The sequence below is a fragment of the Sander lucioperca genome, chromosome 17 (genome assembly GCF_008315115.2).
Source record: "Sander lucioperca isolate FBNREF2018 chromosome 17, SLUC_FBN_1.2, whole genome shotgun sequence".
NCBI classification, from domain to species: domain Eukaryota; kingdom Metazoa; phylum Chordata; class Actinopteri; order Perciformes; family Percidae; genus Sander; species Sander lucioperca.
Window position 1 is genome coordinate 9,456,915 of NC_050189.1, and position 24,270 is coordinate 9,481,184.

General features: G+C 39.1%; 2 protein-coding genes and 1 long non-coding RNA gene across 6 annotated transcripts in view; 1 reads left to right on the forward strand and 2 right to left on the reverse strand.

The window, feature by feature from the left end:
* The first annotated feature begins 41 nt into the window (after positions 1-41).
* LOC118493532 lies at positions 42-1,748 on the forward strand. The gene is made up of 2 exons (XR_004895487.1): positions 42-1,016; positions 1,054-1,748. It is a non-coding gene; the product is annotated as an uncharacterized LOC118493532 (long non-coding RNA).
* Positions 1,749-2,251: 503 nt separating this feature from the next.
* LOC116053084 lies at positions 2,252-16,218 on the reverse strand. Its single transcript, XM_031303997.2, has 11 exons — positions 16,019-16,218; positions 12,719-12,903; positions 10,513-10,653; positions 8,403-8,541; positions 6,849-7,023; positions 6,571-6,712; positions 4,600-4,743; positions 4,331-4,383; positions 4,139-4,225; positions 3,412-3,491; positions 2,252-2,979 (listed from the first exon to the last, which is right to left on the reverse strand). The coding sequence occupies exons 1-11, from the start codon at positions 16,130-16,132 to the stop codon at positions 2,911-2,913; spliced, it is 1,329 nt and encodes a 442-aa protein (XP_031159857.1). The 5' UTR covers positions 16,133-16,218; the 3' UTR covers positions 2,252-2,910.
* Positions 16,219-18,973: 2,755 nt separating this feature from the next.
* The window catches only part of LOC116053083 (mucin-2-like), a 183,976-nt gene continuing 178,679 nt past the window's right edge, over positions 18,974-24,270 (reverse strand). Inside the window, exons 5-12 of one of the 4 annotated variants that reach the window (XM_031303995.2) lie at positions 23,724-23,904; positions 23,023-23,164; positions 22,231-22,374; positions 21,575-21,621; positions 21,367-21,443; positions 20,787-21,174; positions 20,502-20,581; positions 18,974-19,292 (exon numbers count right to left, since the gene is read on the reverse strand). In XM_031303995.2, coding sequence (XP_031159855.1) covers positions 19,218-19,292; positions 20,502-20,581; positions 20,787-21,174; positions 21,367-21,443; positions 21,575-21,621; positions 22,231-22,374; positions 23,023-23,164; positions 23,724-23,904 — 1,134 coding nt within the window. In that variant the 3' untranslated portion in view covers positions 18,974-19,217. Of the gene's footprint in view, positions 19,293-20,501; positions 20,582-20,786; positions 21,444-21,568; positions 21,622-22,230; positions 22,375-23,022; positions 23,165-23,723; positions 23,905-24,270 lie in introns of all 4 variants that reach the window. The other 3 variants (XM_031303993.2, XM_035993683.1, XM_035993684.1) reach the window with 3 other exon arrangements.

Here is a 24,270-nt window from a genome sequence, read left to right on the forward strand (position 1 = left end):
ATCAGTGGGGATTTATATAGATTCATGTTAAGACTTTTTAATTTCTGAAAAAAACTTTGAAAAATGTATAATAATTTGGAGGCCCCCTTGCATTGACTCTAAGGACCCCCTAGGGGACCCCCTGTTGAAGATCCCTGATCTAATGGATTGACTAAATATAGAGCGGGCCAGTATTGCCTCCACTGCTGGTTACTGTTAGGCAATCGCATTTTTAAAAGGCAGCAAACAGCCTCACCTTTATCCACACACTGTGTCCACCTGTTGTCGAATCCAAAATGTATCCACACATTATTCTCAGGTGGTTTGGTGACAGGATCATCTGTTCGACATGTTTTAATTGTTTTCATTTAGCTCATGGTGTGTGTGAATGCATGTTTTTAAAACCCCATGATTGCGAAGCGACTGTCCTCAAAGCTAAAAGATGCCTTATTTCTGTTGGTTTTTACAGAGGGTGATAACTTGTTCTGAATGTTTCTCGTAACCACTGGTAACCGCTCTCCATACACTACTTGACAGACACGTACTTCTACAGTACATTCTTGCCCAGGTTTGGTTTTCATTAGCTGTACATAGCATGGTTCATATTTTATATCGATGATGTGCAATTCTCATGAAGGGAAAGTTACTGAAACTCAGCATTTTTTTTTTTCTATCGTGATCTGGGTAAAACAAAACTAAAGGTTTGAAATGTTTTTGTGGATATTTATGAAGTGTAATTTGATTTGTCTTGCCATGAGTTTAACATTTGTGGTCAAAACTAAACAAAGAGTGATGTAGGGAATGTTTGCTTCTCTCGCCCTTAAATCTAAAACACTTGAATTTTCTGCGTCACTCTCAAATCAAGCGCACCCTTTGTCAAACACCTAAAAACATGTCAAACTGTAACAGTTTTTTGTCCAGGTGTGTGTAAGTTAACTATCAGGGTAATGTCTTGCTTGTTTGACTCTGTTGAAAAATGCAGTTGATCTGGTTTTTTTTTGTCTGTTGTTATCAATGTTGCTCAACAGGGTGCGCTTGTTTCGGTTCATCCTTAGCACTGGGTCCATCAGTTAGAAGTCCAACAAAAAAACGGCTCTCGCCAACTGTTAGCTGAAACCAAACAAGCGCACCCCGTTTTGCTGTTTTACTTGACAGCGCAAAGGAATGTGTGTACAAACAAAGAGGGGCCTGAAATTAACACTTCGCCAACAGCCAACAATCACTTCTGCTCCCCAGTCTGACAATTCAGAAACCTAGGACTTAATTGACTTCTACGGGCGAACAAAAGTTATTAAATTTCTCCTATCGAGCTACAGTGGCTCGTAGTTGTCGCAAAACCATATTATCTTCATTTCGAAAAAGTAGTTAGCTAATCCAACAAAAACATCAACCAAAGAAGTAATATACCACTATTTGAAATACTGTTTTCAATATTAAACCAGTAAAGCTCCATATCTCAGGTCAATAAAGGATCATTTAGTCCAGAGCTAGTCTTCAAATTTGTGCACACTTTGGCTCCTAGGAATATCTCCGGCTGGTAAAACTGGATTTGTTGGCTGGTTGGCCAGGGAAAAAAGTTATTTCACTCCCTGCAAACCAAACCAACAAAGAGTTTAATATCATGTGGCTTCATGATGAAAAAGTTTACAACCAAGTGATGTTTTATTTATCGTTACTATCTTGAAAACCATGACCTGTGTATTATTCCTAATGACATGCTGCTCTGGCTCGTTCAACTGGAAATAAAAACTGATGTCTTTTAAACTTCACTGGCTCCTTTCATCTTTTTTTTTCCAAGGGTTTATTTTGTTCAAATTAATTCCACTTTTGGGGGTTATTAAACAGACAAACAACAACACAAACATGTAAAGACACGAGCAGCAAAAACAGTGAACGACAGCTGATTGTTAATCAGATTAAGAAAAATTAAATATATTTGTCAGATTAAGAATCTTAAGAAGTATACGATTATCTGGAAGATGTTAAAAGAACACTGCAATAAAGTATTTTAATGAAAGAATCTTAAGTCAGGGTTTCCGCGGGGTCTTAAAAAGACTTTTTAAGACTTTTTAAGACCTTTTTAAGCGAATGTTACTTTTTAAGGCCTAAAATCTTTTAGACTAAAAGATCAAAATCAAAATTTTAGGCCTTAAAAAGTAACATTCGCTGAAGTATCGTGTTCTAGGTCTTAAATCATTTTAAACAGGTCTTAATTTTCCTACGCCCATGCAACGCTACCTCTAATGCTCGTTTTTTTTTTTTTATTCTGCGGTGTTGTAGTTCTTTCTTTCGCTAGTCCAAATATAATTTTGCTGTATTACGACTACAAATAAACAACATGTAACTTATATTGCAGCCAATCAGCTTTCGTGTTGTTGGCGCAAGTTTCTCGGATTGTAACACGGACATTTTATTCTTCAGCTAAGGGGAAGTGCAAGTTTAGCGATACTTGGCTTGAAAAACCTGAATTTAGGGCTTAGTTGATAATGTGATATAGGTATTAAATTTCATTCATAATTGTCTTAAAAACGTCTTAAAAAGTCTTAAATTTGACTTGGTGAAACCTGCAGAAACCCTGTAAGTATATTGGGTAACACTTCACTTGAAGAGTTAATGACACTGTCATGAACACGACACAGTCATGACACAGTCATGAGACATGAACCCTAACCCTAACTTGTCATGACAAAAAACAAATTATTACTCTACATCTGAAAACTTGTGACTTCTGTTTATGCACCTTTATATACTGCATATATACTTATTCACCGTAATGATCAACTATGATTAAAATGTATATTTTCTGCAGTGGAGAAGATGACCATCATGTTTAAACTCTGGCAGGCAACCAAAAACAAAATTGTCCAGGCAGTGAGGAGTCACTAAATGATCACGTTGAACCAGCGGGTTGCTGTGAGTTGTAACTCCCAGTCACACTCTCCCCACAGACCTCAGAGTGAAGTTTAATGGCATCCCTTGTCTCTCCAGTTCAACTTTAAGCTGGAGGAGAAAACATTCATACATCAGATTCAGATATAAAATATAATCAACGAATGAAAAATGTATTTTGATAGATTACGCAGTATATAAAGTCATTAAAACTAGCTCCTCTTTATCAGCTGCAACATTTAAGCGATGGATGCATCATCACATGAATGCATCAATCATTATAATCCAATAGTATAATATATATTAATCTGAAATGGATCATTCTGCATAATGAGTAGGCTTTATTTTTGGTACTGTAAGTATATTTTTGCTGATTTTGTGGTATTGCTACTTTTACTCAAAGATTGGAGTACTTCTTCCATCACTGCTTGTGAAAAATCAGACATTAACTGTAATCACTGAAAGTACTGCGTATTCAAAGTATCTCTGCGTGGTTATGTGATGCTATGACAGGACTTCTAAATAGATATGAATCAGACTGACCTGCTGAATGACAGTATTCCTGATGTTGTCATCAGACAGTGGAGACAAAGAGGAAATCTTCACTCTCAGACCTATGACGACTAGAAACAGTGACTCAACATTACAATACAGGCCTGAAAAAAAGACTGTTGTTTACCTTAGTAACACAGACAAAGGCCAATGCATGTAACTAACAAAAGCTGTTTTGTTTGGGTTATTCAAGTCAGGGTGTGGTCCACCTACAGATTGGACTTGTGAACAAATTGCCTACTGGATGTAGTTATAAAGGGAATTAGAGCTGTAATCAGGCCTTAAAAGGTAGGCCTGACAAAGCCCGAGCCCGACAAGTACATTTTGATTGACAGCTTTTTAAAAGTCCAAAACTGTTTACAGCCCCACATTATTCAAATGTGCGTACGCACACAGCTCTTTTGCCTTTTGTCAAGAATGTTCATTTATAAATTTCGTAGGCTATTAGGCCACTTGGAAGTTGGAACAAAGAAATAAAATAAGTCCTCCAGAGGCCAGCCTCCGTTTCACCTCCTCAGCATCCATTTTCACGATAATCGAAATGCATCACCTGACCGCTCATTTACTGCGCAACACTGAGCGCAAGCCCAAGCCTGAGCCCGAGCCCGGCCCGAGCCCGTGTAAAATGATAGAAATTAAGACTGAACCCGACCAAACCCGTCGGATCCCGTCGGGTTCGGGCAAAGATCTTCAGCTCTAAAGGGAATGGTGCTCATACTCTGATTGGATGCTGCTGTGGTTTCCGTAGTAGTTGCTGAACTAGTGGTTGGAGTTTCCGGGGTTGCAATTGCATTTGATGATGGTTCTGCGAACAAAATGATTAAAAGTGAATAAAAGATTATTTACTTTATCTATGTAATCAGCAATGGAATTTGAAGCACGCACAGAAACAGAAAAGAGCTCTGCTCACCGTTTCCAACGCTTACAATGAGACACCGGAGCTCCGAGTGATACTTTGTTGAACTGAGGAAATAAATGAAGAGCTTAGTTACGAAATGGGACATCCATTTTTGAAGGAAAAAGTACAAAATATAACCAAATAATCCTGTTTTCCACTTACCCATTATGTTTAAGGGTAATTTTGGAGAGCTTTTATTGCCAAAACAGCTTTCTTTCATCACTGACATTAGCCATTAGCCACCACTAGTACTCTCACACTATTTCCATGTTAAGACTGACCTGAGAACAGCTTGGACGACAAAGCAGATGGGGTGGCTTTCTCCATCTTCTCCCTTAGACGGCGTCCACCTCAGGATGAACCTTCCTGTTCCTGATGTAGTCTGGACTACGTTGTACGGCCCGCTGAACAGCAGCTCAGAGATCCTTTAACAGACCGATTAACAAAACCTTGTCAAGTTAAATCAAACCAGCAAAAACCAGTACCTGTCTTCTGTGACGAGATCGCAGGGCGATGGTGTGTCACTTTTGATTGAAAATGTTTTTTCCAGCCTGGCATTGGACTTAGCATTATTTCTGGTTACACTTTACTTGAAGGTATCTACATAAGAGTGACATGACACTGTCATGAACGTGTCATAAACATTTAAACAAGTCATAAACGTTTATGACATAACTCTTCTGTTATTAAGTGTCATTCGGTTTTTGTCATGACAAGTTAGGGTTGGAGTTCATGTGTCATGACAGTGTCATGTGTTCATGACAGTGTCATGTCACTCTTATGTAGATACCTTCAAGTAAAGTGTTACCTTATTTCTTTATTAAGTTTAGTGACAGTCGTTGTATGACTAGCTGGTGTGTAATGAGATGCCATCTTTTAATAACACAAAAGAAAATGATTATTGCGTTACCAATGACAATGATCGTCAAAATTCGTACCTGAAAGTACACATTTCTTTTGCGACAGATTGAAGAAAACATTTAGAGTTTTTCTTTGGCATTACTCCAAAGTAACATTTTGGATAAACTTTTTTTTTTTTTTTTTTTAAGTTAAAACGTTTCCCACCTGGAGTAAATCTGCATTTATTCACAGCTCTATTTATTTACTTAATAATATGTGCTTCTGTTCAATCCGAACACATCTTAAAGTCGCTATTATGAATATTTTATAAAGAAAATGGATCAAATGAAAGTTATAACCAAACGCTGCAGTTCCCCTTAGCTCTACACAGATGTAAAGTGTCTTGCAGGTCATTTTTGTTTTAATTTTCAGGCCCGCGACTTTGTTGTTTTTACCCTCACTGCTCTCATAGTGTTGTGTCTTTGCTGCAAAGTCCAGGCGTAGCATAACATTAGCTGAATCTACTCTATGTAAGGTAGAGGTTACATTAAAGGTGCAGTAGGTAAGACTTATAAAACTAACTTTCTGTCATATTTGCTGAAACTGACCCTATGTTCCAGTAGAACTACATGAAGCAGATAATTAAAAAAAAAAATCCGGCTCCTCTGGCACCACCTACAGCCTGTAGTGCGATTTGCAAAAATCCACCGCTCCCTGTTCAGATGCACCAATCAGGGCCAGGGGGGGTGTCTAACTGTGTGTCAATCACTGCTCATGCACACACACTCATTCTCCCTTGTGGGGGGAGGGGCTTAGGAGACCGTTTTGGGCTTTAGCAGAAAGGGGGGAGGGACTGAGAAGTTGTCGATGTTCAAATTTTTTGGCTAAGTCCTGGATCTTCACAATCATACCTACGGCACCTTTAAAGCTGGGGGGGGGGTAGAATGCAAAAAAAAAAACGCCATGAATTTGAAGTAGAGAGACACCTCTTCCTGCAGTTCTCCGTCCCCCCTCTCTGTCGCAAGGGCAATACAAGCACAGAACAGCCAATAAAAACACTCGCTTTCTCTGAAATTACCTGCTATTGGTCTGCTTCCGTCACGGGCTAGATTATCTAAAGCCTGAAAACAGAGCCGAGAGGAGATGCAGAAGTCTAGTTTTCTCTCAGACCACTTGAATTACAATATGTTGAAAGATTAGTATAGTATTTTTGGTAAAAAAACTAATAAAATAAAAAATAAAGTGCCTACTACAGATTTAAGGACATTGCCATTCTGGACTAGCACATCCATGACATTTGAGTCAGTCACAGATGTTGACTATGGCAGAGTTGGTATAAGAAGCTTCCGCTAGAGGAGGTTCAACAAGACATCTGCTTTAATATCTAGTGTTTGTTTTTTATTTTCACTTACGTGGAGACATTTGCCTCTACACTGATGTTGATTTCCAGGGTCTGATTGACAGAGATGTACAGCTGAGCTCTGTTGGCTGGGGTTGGAGGCAGGAATTTGGGCAGATAGAGTCCCTCCATGCAGGATGGCACCGCAGGGTCCACTGGAACAATAAAGAACAAACACACATTTCATGCCTTTCATTGTTAGCAGCAAACTCAAGTAACATGCTGATGTCCACTCACGGAAGATTCCCCCGGCTAAAGAGATTTAAACTTAAGTGCAATGGGAAATCTGACCTTTTAAAACAAACTGGACAGGTAGCTTGCTGAGTGGGGTGTTGGTTGTTCTCTCCCAGAGCATGTCAGCTTGAATCAAGGTGATAGTCTGCCTGGGAAAGTCCTCCATCACCAGCTGCACAGCGTATGGGCCTTGATCACTGCCACTGCTGGGGCTGAATGACAACGAACAAGACTGCAAAAGGATAATAAAAATATGAAGATGAGGCCAACATTTCCTTTGGTGTAATGAAATGCATGTTAGTATTTATGAAATAAACTTTCCCGAAAACAGAAAACCACACTTTATTTTGGAGATAAAATTCACATTAGTCTTTAACATGATTTAAAAGAAGATGCTGCAGCTTCACAGGCACTTCAGTGATCCTGCTGATCATTGGGAGCGTGCCGATGTTCCTACATTTCTAAGAATGTTTTTTTTCACTGAAAATTAGGCTTTATGTTCCCACAGCCCTATGTTCCCACAGTTCCCACATTTATAAGATTCTTTTCAAAAATTAGGCCCTATGTTCCCACATTTCCTTTTTCATAAATTTGATTGATTTTATCCCCCTAACCCCCTAAATTGAAGGGAAATGTAGGAACACAAGACCTAATTTTGAAAATGTTCTAGAAATATGGGAACATAGGGCTGTATGAACATAGGGCCTAATTTTAAGAAAAAACTTAGAAATGTGGGAACATAGGGCCTAATTTTCAGTGAAAAATAAATTCTTAGAAATGTGGGAACATAGGGCTGACCCCACATCGTTAACATCATTGCAACTGAATAATATAGCAAGATATATTACAAGACATTGTATTGGACGCTACGTGAAAAAAGTTAGAGGATCACCAAAGGCGTTCAAATTCCTCCTGTTCGGGACATAAATGTCTACACTAAATTTCATGACAATCCATCCTACAGATGATGGGACATTTAACCCAAAACCACAAATGTCAAAAAGTCAAAGGATCACCAAAGTCAGTAGGATTCATCCACTGAGGACAATGAATTTCTTCACAAAATGTCATGCCAATTCATCTAATAGTTGTTGAGATTGTTCATTCTGGACCAAAAGTGGTGGAGCGGCAGTGCCATCTGTATAGTAGGGCTGCACAATTAATCGCAATTTTATCGAAAACGCAATATGGACTGGTGCAATAATTAAATCGTAGGGGGAGTGCAATATTTGTAACTAAACATACCATTCTCAATTAAGTATTGTGCTGCTGCAGAGACGTCCCGGCTTACAGACCCTATCATACACACTAAAGAAAAAATCTTTGTTTGGTACAGATCCTCGCAAAAATCACACTATAATCATTTTAAAAAATCATTTACATTTTTTTCAGTGAAAACGATACAAAAATGATCATTCCCTCCAATATTGTTAATCATATCGCAATTGCAATATCAGTCAAAATAATCCCAATTAGATATTTTCCTTATATCGTGCAGTCCTGCAGTATAGCATGGCTAAAAATTATTGCAACCACGGCTGCTCTTGGCTTCCTTACCCCTGAAGTCATGGCACTATTTTGACAACACCATCTGTGTTGCAGGATACTCACTGACGAAAGGTTGAGAACAGAGGGCGGCGTGCAGGGGTTACACTCCGACAGTGCTGTGTTTCCAAATCTGCATCTCACCTCGTCTCCGTCAGGGTCAAACGCCAACAGGTTGAAATCTCTCTGACAGTTTGAAGGAACCCTGAGAGACAGAAGTTACATAAACAGCTTCGGTTTCATGCTGTCTGTACTAAACACCATACATGAAGAAATTACATGGTATTAATGTCATTTACATTTTAGTGGTAGTGTATAAGAATACTGTAAGCTCTTAGCATACTCTTGTCTTCTTGCTCTGGAGGCATCTGTTTGTCTGCAGAGCGTCCAGCTGTTTTGGCAGCCATTGTGGCCTTATGCATCTCTCTGTATTTGTTTCCACTGAAGCCCGAGCCAGCCATCCAAGCAATGCAAAAGTACATTTTAACAACATTATCAGTTAGATGAAAAGATCCATTGACAAGCAACTAATGGAGACCAATACAACCCAACACCTATAAAGTGGCGATTTGTTGTTGTACGTTTGTATGTGGATAAGTCCAACAAACAAGATATACCATGTTAATAAGTGAGCTTTAGAGGTGCTGGTAGACAGACTGTGTTACCGTTGGACAGAGCCAGAGTGTGAGGAAGCACCCACTCCCTCACTAACTATTTTGCTATTTTGTTCCCTCACTCACTATTTTGTTAATAAATGTAAACATTTACTATCATTAGGTTTTCTTTATTTTAAGTTCCCATATCAATTAACAACGATGAAGTATTGATTTTGTTGAGTGGTGACCTGATTGGCCAGTTTGAATTGGAGAGGCGGGCTCTAATCCTATATGTGTGAGTAGAATGTGAGTTTTTTTTTGGACTGTTTTGTTTGAGAACCAGCACCATAACCATTTTAGCAGGGTAAAGAGGACTTCCCTCTTTGTTTAATGTTTTTTTTATTTTTTTTATTTGAAGACTGAAAATAAAAGTCTACCCGTTTTCCCAGCAAACCTTCCTGCCAGCGAGATGTTTTATCTGCTTCATAGTTCCTCTGGGCTACAACACATCTCACGTCACCAGAGCTGTTTCCCTGTTTCCAGTCTTAAAGGTGAGCTGACTCCAGTCTTACTCTTGGCTGTCGCTTCATATGTTTCTTGTAATCCAATTTTAGCAACATATAAACCTAAATTTTGTCCATTATATTGTCTTAAAGCAACACTAAAGAACTTTTCCTGCTTCAGTCCCCCTACAGGTTGGAAGCGGAATTGTCCATTACATTATATTATGCAAGTTTGCCAGATCGGGTAGCGGATCTGTAGTTCGAATTAACTGGACAATGTAATGTAATGGACAATTCCGCTTCCAACCTGTAGGGGGACCGAAGCGGGAAAAGTTCTTTAGTGTTGCTTTAAAGGGCAACACTGTCTCTTCTTAGACCCCTTAGTTCAGTTGAGAAACAAACAACAAACATCCAACTGGACAAAGAGGGAGAAAATTTTCCTTTTGACAGCTTGATTTTGCATTATTGTAAGAGAAAGTAAGTTAGAGAATGGCACTGTATTCTATTTAAAAACACTTCTTAGCCAACAACCTGGGTCTTACATGAGTTTTCAACTATAGATCATCACACTGCAACAGGTCCCGAGGCTACTTGGTCTTCAAAAATGTTCAAGTTGTACTTAAATCGGGAAAGTGGCTCTTAGATTCTATGCTCCACATAAAAGAACAATCTGCAAAAGCTGATCCAATTTATTGAAATATTGTTTTGATTGACATACAGCAGTGTGAATGCATGTATTTTCTTCAGATTTATGTTGTCCCTTATGTCTGTGGTCTGCTTTATTGTATAATTTGTTGATGTATACTGTAGCTTTCGTGTGCTTTTTAGAAGTACTGTAATTAGGGAGTCCTTGCAAAAGAGAGCTTGCTCTCAATGGCCTTCCCTGTTTAAATAAAAGTTTAAAAGTTAGTAGGAAGTAGGAATGCCAGATGGGCACAAAATGCAAATTGCCGCACCAATGCAAACATCCAAAGTTCATTCCCAGCAGCAGCATGGTGGTGCTCTGGTGTTTGGTGGCATCGGGTGACATGGAGGGGTTTGGGATCTAAAGGGAACAGAATAATTGAGCAGTGTTACCTCACAGCTGGCAGTATGGTTGTCTGGGGTGATCTGTTGGCTTGGCCGGTGTCCGACCGGTTCCTCAGTTCCACCAGAGTCACAGCTCTCCACCTTGAGATGCCATTCCTGATGTTGTCTATCCAGTTACCACCGTCTAAGCTGTGGAGGAAGTTCATTTAAAGTCAGTTGTTACTGTGCACAGAATCTGAGTGTACTGTAATGTATTGTAGGTGTTTCAATACATTTAACCCCAACATAACGTGTGTTAAGAAATGATTGGATTGTGTGGAAGAAAAGGTTCTCTCAGGTCCAGTTCAGTGGCTGGTTCAGATGAGTTTTATTCACTGCGCAGTGGAGACACAAAGTTCTCAAGAAGCTGTTGAATTGTCTCTGACCAGAATGAGTTCTCTGGTCAGGGTTGTATACAAGGTTGCAGAAGACATTCACTCACAAGACTATCTGAGTAGATTTGCACAGACCCAATACCGTTTGCTCAAACTAAAAAAATAAAAAGAAGGCCCTTTGTGAATCTCCGCTGGAGCCAACCTGGTCTCTACACAAAAGGTCTCACTCACAGTGACCAAAGTAAAATGTTTTAACACTGAGCTAGACAAAAGGCAGACCGACTCAATCAATTCAGGAGACACTAAAAGTGTGTTGGTCAGAGAAAATAATAGGAACTTAATCATTAAACAGGAAAGAGGATATTAGGATAAAATGAGACTAAAACTGCTGGGTAATTGATTTTCTTCTACAATTGTGTCTCAGAGTGGGTCACCCCTCAACCACAAGATTGGTGGTTCAATCCCAGGCTCCTCCGGCCACATGTCAATGTGTCCTTGAGCAAGACACAGAGGGCCAGATGTACTAACGCTTTTGCGCCCACTTCAGGCGTATTTGTTTCGCAACGTGCACGTAAAGGCGTGGCGAGGTATGTACAAACAGGCCGCACTGAAGTAAAAGCGCAGACTGCCCGTCGCGGGAGCTGAAAATGGCAAATTACGCTTTTCCGTGTCATGCATATGCATTCATGGGAGGGTCAAGGGGAAAGTGGGAGTTTCCCCTAAAGAGATGGGAGGGGAAGCGTAAAGTGCGCCTAATTATGTATTCCGCAGTATGTACAAAAACCGCCCGTGAAAGCGCGCCTCTATTTTGCGGTGAAAATTCTCCGCCTCTTAGAAGCAGGTGTAAACCAGCCGCAAGCGGGTTTCCTCGCATATGCCTCCAGGTTAAATGGCAGCAGTAATCCGAGCAAGACAAAGACATAGGCCAAGGAGACGAGCTTTTTCAGTTGAGTGAACACAAAATCATTTAAGAGTTACAGATTAAGCAGCCATGCAATATTACAGTTACTGGAAGAAATCAAAGATGACAATGAATCTCCAACTCAGCGTTCACATTCCATTCCAGCAGTTGTTAAACTCCTCGCTACATTACAAATATTGGCATCAGGATCATTTCAAACAGTCATTGTATCAGCAGTGGGAATATCGCAGTCTGCACTCAGCCGTATCATAGCACAAGTACTTAACGCTATGCTACAGCGCAATTTACAGTATAGTGGGCGGAGAAAGGCGCTGATCACCCGATGAACCGCAGGTTTGGTAAATATGACGTATGCTGAAGTATCACAGCGTGTGCTTTCTGCGGGTTGGCCATGGCGCTGATAACGCTACATTCGCAAATGTACGTACATCTGGCCCTGAACCTCAAGTTGCTCCCCGGATGCTGCTATGTCAATTGCTCCCAATGCTTAGGATACGTTGAATGCAGAGATTAAATTTCACTACATCGTATTGCACGATTGTATGTGACAAATAAGAACGTCTCTTCTTCTTAACAGCAACGCAGTTCATTGGCGTCAAAGTCTCTGAACTAAATTGCTTCGCCCTGTCTCACCTGCATTCTGTGTTTTGAATATACATGTTAATTGCTTTCTCTTTGAAAAAATGACATTCAAGTATACGCAAAGCTACATTTTTGACACTTTGGAGCAGAAACAAAGTTGACAGATACGCAGCATTGTGTTGTAAAGATGTCATAGCTTGTTGGCAAACAGTTTTCCAAATCCATTAGACATGGAGCAACAAAAAAAGAGAAAACAATGAGGTAAAAGAGCTAAAAAGCCACATGTGCTTTTAATTTCTGCTCTAAAAGTCACCTCTTTCCCAATGGTTGGATTACTGAAACATGGTATCTGATAAGTTATTTTTTACTCACTTACATAAGCTGAAACGGAGCGTTGCTGGGAACCTGCCGAGTCATGATTCCCTCTGTCTGACACCACTCTCCACTGCTCTCCTTGTAGACCTTGTTCAGCTCGGAAGCACTCTCAGTCCCACAAAAATAGCAGGTCCACAAGGGAGAATAACTGCATAAGTGGAAGTTCAGCTTATAGCGAATGACCACCTGCAGCAATAAAACAAAAACATCCACGATACCAGGGTTTTCAGCCAGAAATTCCTCTATGCAGGAAAAATCCTGAATACAGAAGAAGGTACTTGTGCAGACGTTTACTTCACTTAGTGTTCACTGATTTAATGCCTGAAAGTAAATCCTGTTAGGGAAGAATTTAAATAGTATTTAGACCTTATTACAGCTCATACAATCTTTGTGTGCGGTCAAAGATAAACTGTTGTTTTTTTAATTTCTTTAATTTTATTGTTGTTTTTATTGTCGTTAGGGTTTTTTGTTTTCTTTCTTCTGTATAGCACTTCAAAACTGCAGATAAAAACCATTACATATATATAAATATCCGAATCAGAAATACTTCATTGATCATTGATATGTTACAGTCGAGTTACTCCCATTCTACAATAGAACTATGCTGTATATAAACATAGAGACATTATAAGAACAATAAGAAGTACATAAAAAGATGTGCATTCTACTACAATATATTAAAACTAGGGCTGTCAATCGATTTTAAAAAAATAATCTAATTAATTACAGACTCTGTGATTAATTAATCGAAATTAATCGCATACATAATTAACGGTGCCTGAACCGATACTTTTTAAGAAAGTAAAAAAAGAAAAGAAAACAAAGGGTACTAAACAACAGTTGGTGACATTAAAGAACGGCTTGTTTATTGCTAAGGCCATATGGTCAAAATTAAATGTTGTTAACATTAATAGTTATACATTAATAATAATGTATAACAATAACTTATTTCACTAGTAAATTGCTGTTGAACGACAAAAACAACCACCAAGGACATTTACAATAACTTCAAATGCACCACGAAGCTGTAGTTTACCAGTTTCATTGAACGCACCGTCTGTGTTGTTTTTCCGACGGCAGCTCGGCAGCTGCAGATTGTTACATCCCGCTGTTGAGTCACAGTCCTCTACAGCAGGGGTTCTCAACCTTTTGCAAGCTGGGCCCCCCCCAAGCTGGTTCATTACAGTTGGGCCCCCCCTTCCCGGCGCCACCCCCACTACACCACCTTGCATAGATAGATAGATAGATAGCCCTAGGCTAGGCTATTATTTTTAGGCCCTCACTATTATTATTATTATTATTATTATTATTATTATTATTATTATTATTATTATTATTATTATTATTATTATTGTCATCAGTAGCGGTAGGTATTGTTATAATTGGCAGTAGCACCAGACTTCTAATGTGAGCTTGCAGGCATTATTATTATTATTATTATTATTATTATTATTATTATTATTATGAGTAGTAGGCCTATTATCATTACTAGGCTATTGCTATAATTGGGAATTGGCACCAGACCTCTGATATGAATTCATGCTTTATTACTGTTATTATTACTAGGCCTAACAGTAGGCATATCATCTGCATTTTTGACAGAAGCTTGCAGGTAGGCGATGTTAATGTGAGACCTGAGCCAGGTATGCTTCAATGTACCTTCAAAGCTTTTTTGCAGCTGGTGGTGCGTCGGTTGCCTTGTTGGTCCTCACTAGAAATCTCTCCATTTTGTTTGGTTTTGAAATAATTTGGATGTGGATTAGTTGTGTTTTCAATAAGTTGAGGCTATGATGTAACGATGTGTGCGTGTGTGCAGCCTGGACGCGGAGTGGTGTGTGTCTCCTCTCTGCAGGCTGGGACTGCTGCGCGAGGCTACTGAGAGACTGACCGGCTGTGAGAGCTTTTGGACGGGGGAGGGGCTCACGGCAGCATCCGCTGCTCGTTGAGCACATAACTGCAGAGTGATACGTGTTTTCGAGTCTCCAAACACCACAAAAGTCTCCAATAACACCAGTAAAAGTCGCTAGATTTGTCGCTAGTCACTTTTGACAAAAAAAGTCGCCAGGAGGATGACTTGTTTTACAGTTGTGCGGAGGCTCCACACAGAGCTTTCTCCGTAGCCTACGTAAGTGGCCTGATGTTTATACTTGTGTGCTGGTGTGTGCGTGAGCCGGCATGTGTGTGTGTGGGGAATGTGTGGTAGAGGGAGAAGTGAGAGAGTGACGGCGTTTAGCTTTAGAGCGAGTACCGACTCTAGAGTCATAGTGAGAGAAACTAAGTGTCTCCTCTGTTCTTTCTGACCACGGTGGGAAATCTGGAGCAGGAAAAGTTAATTATCTCCTTGAGTTCATGTTGTTTATGGAGAAGGAGAACCAGGAAATGAGTCGGGGAGGAAATGCAACGCTACCCAGCCACGACCGAGCGACGTGTAGTTACATTACATTACGTGATTTTTTTTTTTTTTTTTTTTTTCCTCCCATCCTGTAGCCTACTCGCGCCCCCAGGGGGGCGGGCCCCACCGGTTGAGAACCACTGCTCTACAGTAAAACACAGTCAAACTTTACACCGTTCAGCGTTAGCTGTCAGCATTGTAACCGTGTTTAATCCAGCTACTAGCTAGCGGTAGGCTAACGTTAGCTGCTGTCGAGTATAGTGTTAACTAGCTAGCGGTAGGCTAACGTTAGCTGCTGTTGAGTATAGTGTTAACTAGCTAGCGGTAGGCTAACGTTAGCTGCTGTCGAGTATAGTGTTAACTAGCGTCACATGCAGCGGTGTTTGTGTTGCCTGTGTCGTCTTCAGAGCACCAGAGAGAAGTGCAGACATATCAGTGGCACCAGATTTCGGTAGCCAGGGTTGGCAGGAAGAAGATTTTTACAAGTAAATGTTCCAGTTAATGATCCAGGCAGCACATTCTCGTCTCCCTCCTTCATTTTACAGTCCAATGGTGGCTAGAACGGCTCCGGGTCAAACGTCAATATGGAATGGATTAATCTGCGTTATGGTTTTTTTTTTTTTTTTTTAACGCGTTATTTTTTCTCGGATTAATTAATCGAAATTAACGCGTTATTTTGACAGCCCTAATTAAAACAATATTTGAAAAAAATTGAAATAAGAAATATTTATAAAAAATATGTATACTACAAAATATATACGGTGTAAATAATAACTAGGCTGAAAACTGGGATCTATGATCATGTGTGTTAAAATGCAAGAATAGTATAAATACATTTAAATTAAGATTTAAATTAATTAAGATTATTATTAACATTATAAAAGCTAAAGAAACTGCACTTATACATACCGTGACAGATCCATCGTTGTTAGTCGTTTTTGGGGTATAGGTCATCACTGTCCCAAAGAAATGAGTCGCATGGGAGCTGCATGCAAGCAGCAGCAGCAGCAGAGAGAGTGACATTGTGAATGTCAGTGACAGTAAATGAATACAAACCCTAACACATAGACTGTTATGTGTGTGTGTGTGTGTGTGTGTGTGTGTGTGTGTGTATGTCTGTGTCCCACACAAAGAATTTCTTTTAGGTCAGAAAATGAACCAGGAAGTCACCAGTATGAGGAAATTTCTCATTGTAATGAGATAATGATCAACCCTATTTCCCTGTTTTTGTGTCTAAGTGACTGATGGGAACAACAATCTTTGACATTGGTCCAGTATTAAGTGAGATCACTGCAGTCGGCAGCGGCGAAACAAGCTACAATGTAAGTTAATAGGGCAATTGTCCAGCTTGTATTTACCTTCACAAAAGTGCTCTTTTTGCCACTGACAGACTCAGATTGAAGTGTCTGACTACATTATGGAAAGGATTTCTAAGGAGGTCAACCTTTCCGTTACAGAGTAAGATCCTTTTTTTTAAACATAAAAACATCCGCAAAATTATGTTCGCTAAAGCCACCAAACTCCATGTAAATAAACATCATTCATTTAAGCATCTTAAAATACACTTCATTCAAAGTCGACAGAAACTAAATAAAACTATGAAAAGCCATTTTGGGTCGTCTTTCCACTTTTCCAACAATCACAACTCAACACATAGTTTACTGATTTACATGTGAAAGTGTTGGCTCTATACACGCTAAAAGTATTGTTTTTTTAATGGAGTCTGGTGGGTTTAGCGCTAGCGATCTCAGAGAATGGTAGTTACCCTTTAACTGTGTTAACTCTAAGTGAAGAGGAGACCAATTAGCCAAATCCTGCTTGGTTTGTGTTTTTATTTTTTTCAAAAAGTTTTGCTTAAAGAGGTCTGTAAAAGTCTTTGTTACTGTAAAGGTAGGCTAAGTATTTGTTAAAAGGTAACCTTATATCCTTGTGTCGAACTGTCCAAATTTAATGGCAACAAGTTTTATGCAGGTTTAATTTTATATCCCGAGATCTCCCCAAACCGTTGTAACATATTACTAACATATATAACATTATTATTATTATAAGATTAAGGGAATCAAGGTTTTCAGCATGACATACGTAGAAAAGAAGATCATGTGTTCCATGTCCCCTCTATACCCAGTTTAGAGTAATTACATTTTACGCATTTTCACTCATTTTTAATTTTTTTTTTACATTCACATTTTAAATTTATTTTCAAGAAAAGTCTTGGTACATGGTTAACAACTATATTTAGTATTTATTCCATTTGACACGGGGTAAAAACAAATAGATGATTGGCTAAAAATTAGGAACACGTACAAATGTGGTACACCTGTCAACAATGAATACAAAGGAAAAAAGATAAACCTATCCCATACATGAGATTCTCAGACATGAATAAAATCTAAACAGGCACTTTGTTGATTTTTAATCCAAAAAGGCCACAAGCACATCCCAGATTTTACCTTTTAATCTACCAACATAGACTCGTAAGATACCATTGCATTTACCCATTTTCTTCTCCTAATGCCTCAGCATATTTCTGGAAGATGCAATCATACCATAATAACAAAAAAATATACATTTTGATATATTTTTTCTGTCCTCTAGGAACCGTTGCTATAATTGCTTTTGAATTAATGCCAATTAATAACAGAAGTGTGTAATGCCAGTGTAGAACAATTAGTCTGTTTCAGTTTTGCACTGAAACACTTCACACTAAAACACAATTCAACAGCACTACAAAATACAGCCTCCAAAAAAGACCCTAAGAAGTAAAAACTCAACATTATAACCTTCATTTAGGCATGACTTATTGCAGGGCTGTTTATTAGACTTAGACTAAACCCTCTATAATTATATTTTGCTAGCTCTCATTTTAAGTACAGACCACTTTTACCTTTCTGTTGGCTCCAACATAGTCATATAGAGCCAACATACTGCCATAAACATCAAATGTCTGTTGTAATCAGTCACATAATTCTTTCAGATCCAAAACCAGCTTAGGCAGTGGCTGAATGTCACTGCATCAAAACCACTATTGAAACAAGCCTCAGGGCTCCATTGTCAGACATAACCTAACACCACTTTAGACGCCATCATCCCGCCTCTTGTGTGAAGACCACAATGAGCTGACGGACCAGTTCTTTACAAAGAGCTTAAGTGAATATGCACAATCACTGATGTTAATCTGACAGATGGTTTCAACTCAGTGGTGACGTCTGTACGGTATGTTTGATGTGTCTCTCTTGGCAATGACTCCCACTGTTCTCAACAAATGTGATGACTGTAAAACTTTGAAATAGACAATTCGGTTCAATAAATTATGACGGTGAATAAATGTTGTAATTCTGAGAATTAAGTTGTTGTTTGAAACCACAATGCAAACCACATACCGATAATTGTTTTTACAATTTTCTCATGAATTACGGACATTTATCAATTTGTTAAAGTAGAAAAATTATGACTACTGTAAGGGGTTTGTCTGCCAAATTTAATACAACATGGGATACGTTTTTTACTTATGCTAGGGAATTAGTATTATCCCAGATTAACAAACATTCATATCATGGTTTGTGTGTTGTGCATTTTTTGGTTTGATTTACTTACTTATTTGTTGTGTTGCCACCTAAGTTGTGACCTACAGTAGCTGTAATTGCGTATCTGTTATCTGGTTTGTTATATATTTTATTTCTTTTTTTAATCATGCATTTATTTTTTTAAATGGCTCTCCTGTTTTTGTATTGAGGACACTTTTGTATGTAGATATAGTTTTACATATGTATGTGTCTATGTGTATAGCGTGTTAGTATATATTTTAATGATATTGATATCTAACAATCCTTATTATAAAGATAATTATGAAACCATAATATAAAGTTCACATTGGACAAAACATTTTAAAACACACCACAACAGGAACCTTATACTTATTCAAAACAGTCAAATATTTACGTTCTTGGTATACATCCATGGTATTTACGCATAAATGCTGATCGTTTGTTACACCACACACTGTAAATATGTTTAAACGTTTTGAATTTGACAGGCAACTGAATACATTTCTCTCCAGGGGTCACGTAAATGTTCACGTTGAACCAACAGGGGTCGCTGTGGTTGTAAATTACAGTTGCACACTACTCAGAAGGCGTACAATCACATTTAAAGGCATTCCATGTCTCACCAGTTCATCTCTGATCTGGAAAAGAAAAAGAATGTGGCGCTGAGATATGATCATGACAACCATCACATATGATGTTCTGTGGAACTTTGTTATATTGTATGTACTTCTGAATCATCAGTTGTGTAGCTGACTTACAGCTGACACATTTGCATCTAGCCTTGTTTTTTCTTGTATTTATTATGAATTTTGTAGCGCCACTAACATACAATTAAGAAGACCTATTATGCTTTTCTGTATTTTCTGTCATATCTATAATGTTACAATGTTGGATGTTCATATTTAACGTTGCCAAAGCTTTAAATAATGAGGTAAAATCATCTTTAAAAGTAATACTTTTTTTATTACCTTTTTACCACTGTTCTGAACGCTCTGGTTACATCAGTTTTTTCTACTCTCGGCTCCGTATCATGCCATACCGAGCTGGTTATCTATAAATGGTTATCTGCTCCATGCAGGCAGACTGCAGTGTTTACTTTACACACTGTAGCTACATGTAATGCCAGGGAAAGCTGAAGTCTTGGCTACTGATGTGAATTTATCCCCAATTTCCGGTCACATTCCTGCTGGAACATAATCCCGTTGTGTAGTATTTGGTTTAAAAGCCTTTATTTGTGATTGTTGATGGTAGAAAGTGCTGCTATATTCCATTACAATCCACTGCTCACTACATAGCTACATGCTAACGCCAGGGAAAGCTGTAATCTTGGCTGCTGATGTTAACCTGTTCCCAATTTTGGATCATATTCCTGCTGGAAAATGTCTGGTTGTTGTATTTAGTTCAGACACCTTTATTGGTTTTACACGGTACAAAGTCCTGCTGTATACTCTGTTGTAGTCAGTCTCCACAGACTGTAATGTTACTGTACAGAGGCAGCAACAGCAGAACACAGATGCGGAGACTCTGAGATTGCGGAAATGCTGACCAATCAGAGCATAGTGGGCTTTATCGGCGGTGGGGCTTAAAGAGTCAGCCGCTCCAGCTGAGCGTCTCAGACAGATGGTGAATACAAAGGTGCAGCAGCAATGGGCCGTTTGAGAAAAATAAAGTGTTTTTTTTTTAAAACATTAAAGCATTTAAACATGTTCTAATAGAAACACAAAATACAAGTATTACCTTTGAAAACTGTATAGAATAGGTCTCCATTAAAACTGCAACTAGACCCAGCAGGTGTAGTTATCTAAAGCTTTGACATGCTTTGATTTCTGATAAAATAAGAGTCTGACCTGTTGTATGACGGTACTCCTGATGTAGTCTTCAGACAGTGGAAATGGAGAGGAAAGCTTCATTCTCAAAATAACAACAACTAGAAACACAGTGATTCAAGATTACAACACAGGCAAGAAGGGTGCTGAAACTGAGTAAAAGTGACTTGACTAAGACAAGGTCTTCTATGTTTAGGCAATTCAAATTCCATTGTTCTCACTTAGCTCCGTTACTTAGCTATGTATAGAGTATGTCCATAAAGAGATGATTATAGAGTTTAAAACATCAACATTTGTCATACTCACATGAGTTTGAGATGTTGGTTACAGCTGTTGTGTCTTCAGGTGTAGTAACTGGTAGTGGACTTGCTGTAGTTGGCGTAGTGCTGGTTGATGTTAATGGGGTAGTTGCAGGAATGGTGATTGTAGTTTGTGAGGTTGTTGTAGTTGGCATAGTGATGGTTGATGTGGTCAGTGGGGTAGTTGTTGGGGGACTTGTGGTTGTTGTTTGTGAGGTTGTTGTAGTTTGCATAGTGATGGTTGATGTGGTCAGTGGGGTAGTTGTTGGGGGACTTGTGGTTGTAGTTTGTGAGGTTGTTGTAGTTGGCATAGTGATGGTTGATGTGGTCAGTGGGGTAGTTGTTGGGGGACTTGTGGTTGTTGTTTGTGGGGTTGTTGTAGTTGGCATAGTGATGGTTGATGTGGTTATTAAAGTAGTTGTTGGGGGACTTGTGGTTGTTGTTTGTGTAGTTGTTGTAGGTGGCGTAGTGATGGTTGTTGTGGTCAATGGGGTAGTTACTGTTGTGATCATTGTTGTGGTTAATGGGGTAGTTGTTGGGGGATTCGTGGTCGTTGTCTGTATGGTTGTTGTAGTTGGCATAGTGACTGTAATGGTTGTGTTTTGTGTGGTTGGTATAGTGATGTTGGTTGCTACTACTGGTGTAGTAGTTGGAAGAATGGTTGCTGTTGGGTGTGTAAACAGAAGTGAATACAGAGATAGAATGTAGATTACACATGAACTTTATCAATCCAGGAAATCAGTAATGCAATTTAAAACATTTACAAAAACAAGGAACGGTTCAACTCACCGTTTCCAACACTGACAATGACAGATCGAAGCTCAGACTGATACTTGGTGGAACTGTTGAGATAAATCAATACAGTAGCTTATTTACAAAATGATCTCACAAATTATTTTTTAGATCTTTCAAGACAAGATGTATTTCTTGCTCAAGCTCTCCTATGTCTTAAGGAATATTTCACCATTTTGGTAAATATTCTTATTTGCTTTTTTATTGCCAATAATTAGATTAAAAGATATATAGCACCAATATACAAAGCTATACGTCGGTTAAATATGAATTAACAGCCTGGAGTCACTCAAATCATCTGCACCTAACCCCCTGAAAAAGTACTCGGTCTATAGACATTGATTCTTTTTTTTACGAATCAATCGTACAAGATATATGTTAATGTTAATTGTTGAGCTTTAGAGATGCTGGCAGGTGGATTTTTCCATCTTCAGGCAGAGCCAGGCTAGCTGTTTCCACCTGTTTCCAGTCTTTATGCTAAGCTAAGATAGCTGCCTTCTGTATTGTCAGTACAGAGACACGAGTGGCATCAGTCTTCTCTTTTAACTCTGTGCAAGAAAGTGAATGAGTGTAGAGAAAAAAACAAAACTTAAAGCAATTGATTCAACGGATGACATTCCACATTCTCTAAGGTAAGGTTCATGGGACAAGTGACTGACTTGGAAACTGCTTGGACAACAAAGCAGATCGGGTGGCTTTCTCCATCTTCTTGTTTAGATGGCGTCCATCTCAGGGTGTACTGTCCTGTTCCTGATGTAGTCTGGACTATGTTGTGAGGCCCGCTGAACAGCAGCTCAGATATTCTTTAACAAACAGAAGCAGTTTAATAAGAAGGTCAATAATTTACAAAAATACCCCACCCACAAATGAAGCAAATCAGTTTTCCGTGACATTATTGAAATGCAATTGCAATCCTCACCTGGCATCTGACTCAGCTCTCTTTTTAATGCTGTTTCCTTCATGTCAGTCACGGCTGGCTGATTTTTGGTAAGTCACATCTGCTATTTCAATGAAGTGGTCTAACCTTATTTTTACACTCTATGGGTCTAACCAGTTATTAGCCTTTAAAACTCTGAGCTTGTGAAACTACTACTGAAACAACATAGTCCTTATACACAATGTACTATAGGATGTATTTCATGTTTTCTTTTGGCTTTGAATGCGTACTGCATGTTTAACCCACTGTATATATCCTAACCGCACTATAGAGTTGGTTCTGTTGCACTCGTTGCACTCTTGCCAAACCTGTCTTGTTCATCAGTGTTGGAGTTACACAACACAACAGATCAGATTCCTTGTGCACGTGAAAACCTTGGCATGAAAACTTTTTTGTGTGTGTGGCTAATGTGAAAAATAAGTATTTCTTATCTAACCAGAGAACATTTTGAATCAGTTACCTGTTTGTATTTTGATACGTAAGTTCTTTTAAATTAGTTTTTTGTTTGACTTACATGGAGACATTTGCCTCTGCACTGATGTTGATTTCCAAGGTCTGATTGACAGAGGTGTACAGCTGAGCTCCGTTAGCTGGGGTTGGAGGCAGGAATTTGGGCAGATAGAGTCCCTCTGTGCAAGATGACACTTCAGGATCCACTGGAACAATAAAGAAAAGCAAAACGTTTTCTAAGGATGGCAATGCCAGTCGGTTTGTCCATCACCAGACTAGAATATTTCTGCAATCTCTGTTTGATTGCCACAAAATGATGTCCAGACATTCATGGGACCCAGAGAATGAATCCTAATGTAAATCCTAATAAATTAGTGACCCCCCCGACTTTTCCTATAGTGCAACCAGCAGGTCAATATTTTCACTTCTGTGAAAAATCTACTATATCGATTGGAACAAACTTGTTAGCTAAAAATTTCACATATAGACTATTTTGCTCACAAAAAGTTCTTTGTTTGTGTTTATACAACATTTAAGAACTTTGACCTTTTTTTTTGTAACGGTATGAGATTTTCACAGTATGATAACCATATCAGAATATACCACGATATCATGGTATACGGTATTATACAATTTATTGTTACAGTATTGCCAGTTGCAATGGCCCTTAGAATAATGATCCACTCACTGAAGATCAACCACTAAGATTATTTCTAAATACTGTGCAGTTAAAAGAGTGTAGCCTGCCAAAACAAAAAATCTTACCTCTGACAACAAACTGGACAGGTATTGTACTGATAGCTTCGTTGGGAGTTATGATCGCTTGCGACCCGTTGGTTTGAGTCAGGGTGATATTCTGCCTGGGAAAATCCTCCATCACCAGCTGTTGGACGTATGCACCTTCAAAACTGTTAGCTACGGGGATGAATGACAGAGTACAGGAGGACTGCAAGAGACAGAAAGGGATATGAGGTCAAAATAAAGTATTTTCTGTCAAGTAATGAAATGCAGTTTGGAATAAATATATATATTCCATCCATCCATCTTCTTCTGCTTATCCGGTAACGGGTCGTGGGGGTAGCAGCTCCAGCAGGGGACCCCAAACTTCCCTTTCCCGAGCCACATTAACCAGCTCCGACTGGGGGATCCCGAGGCGTTCCCAGGCCAGGTTGGAGATATAATCCCTCCACCTAGTCCTGGGTCTTCCCCGAGGCCTCCTCCCAGCTGGACATGCCTGGAACACCTCCCTAGGGAGGCGCCCAGGGGGCATCCTTACCAGATGCCCGAACCACCTCAACTGGCTCCTTTCGAC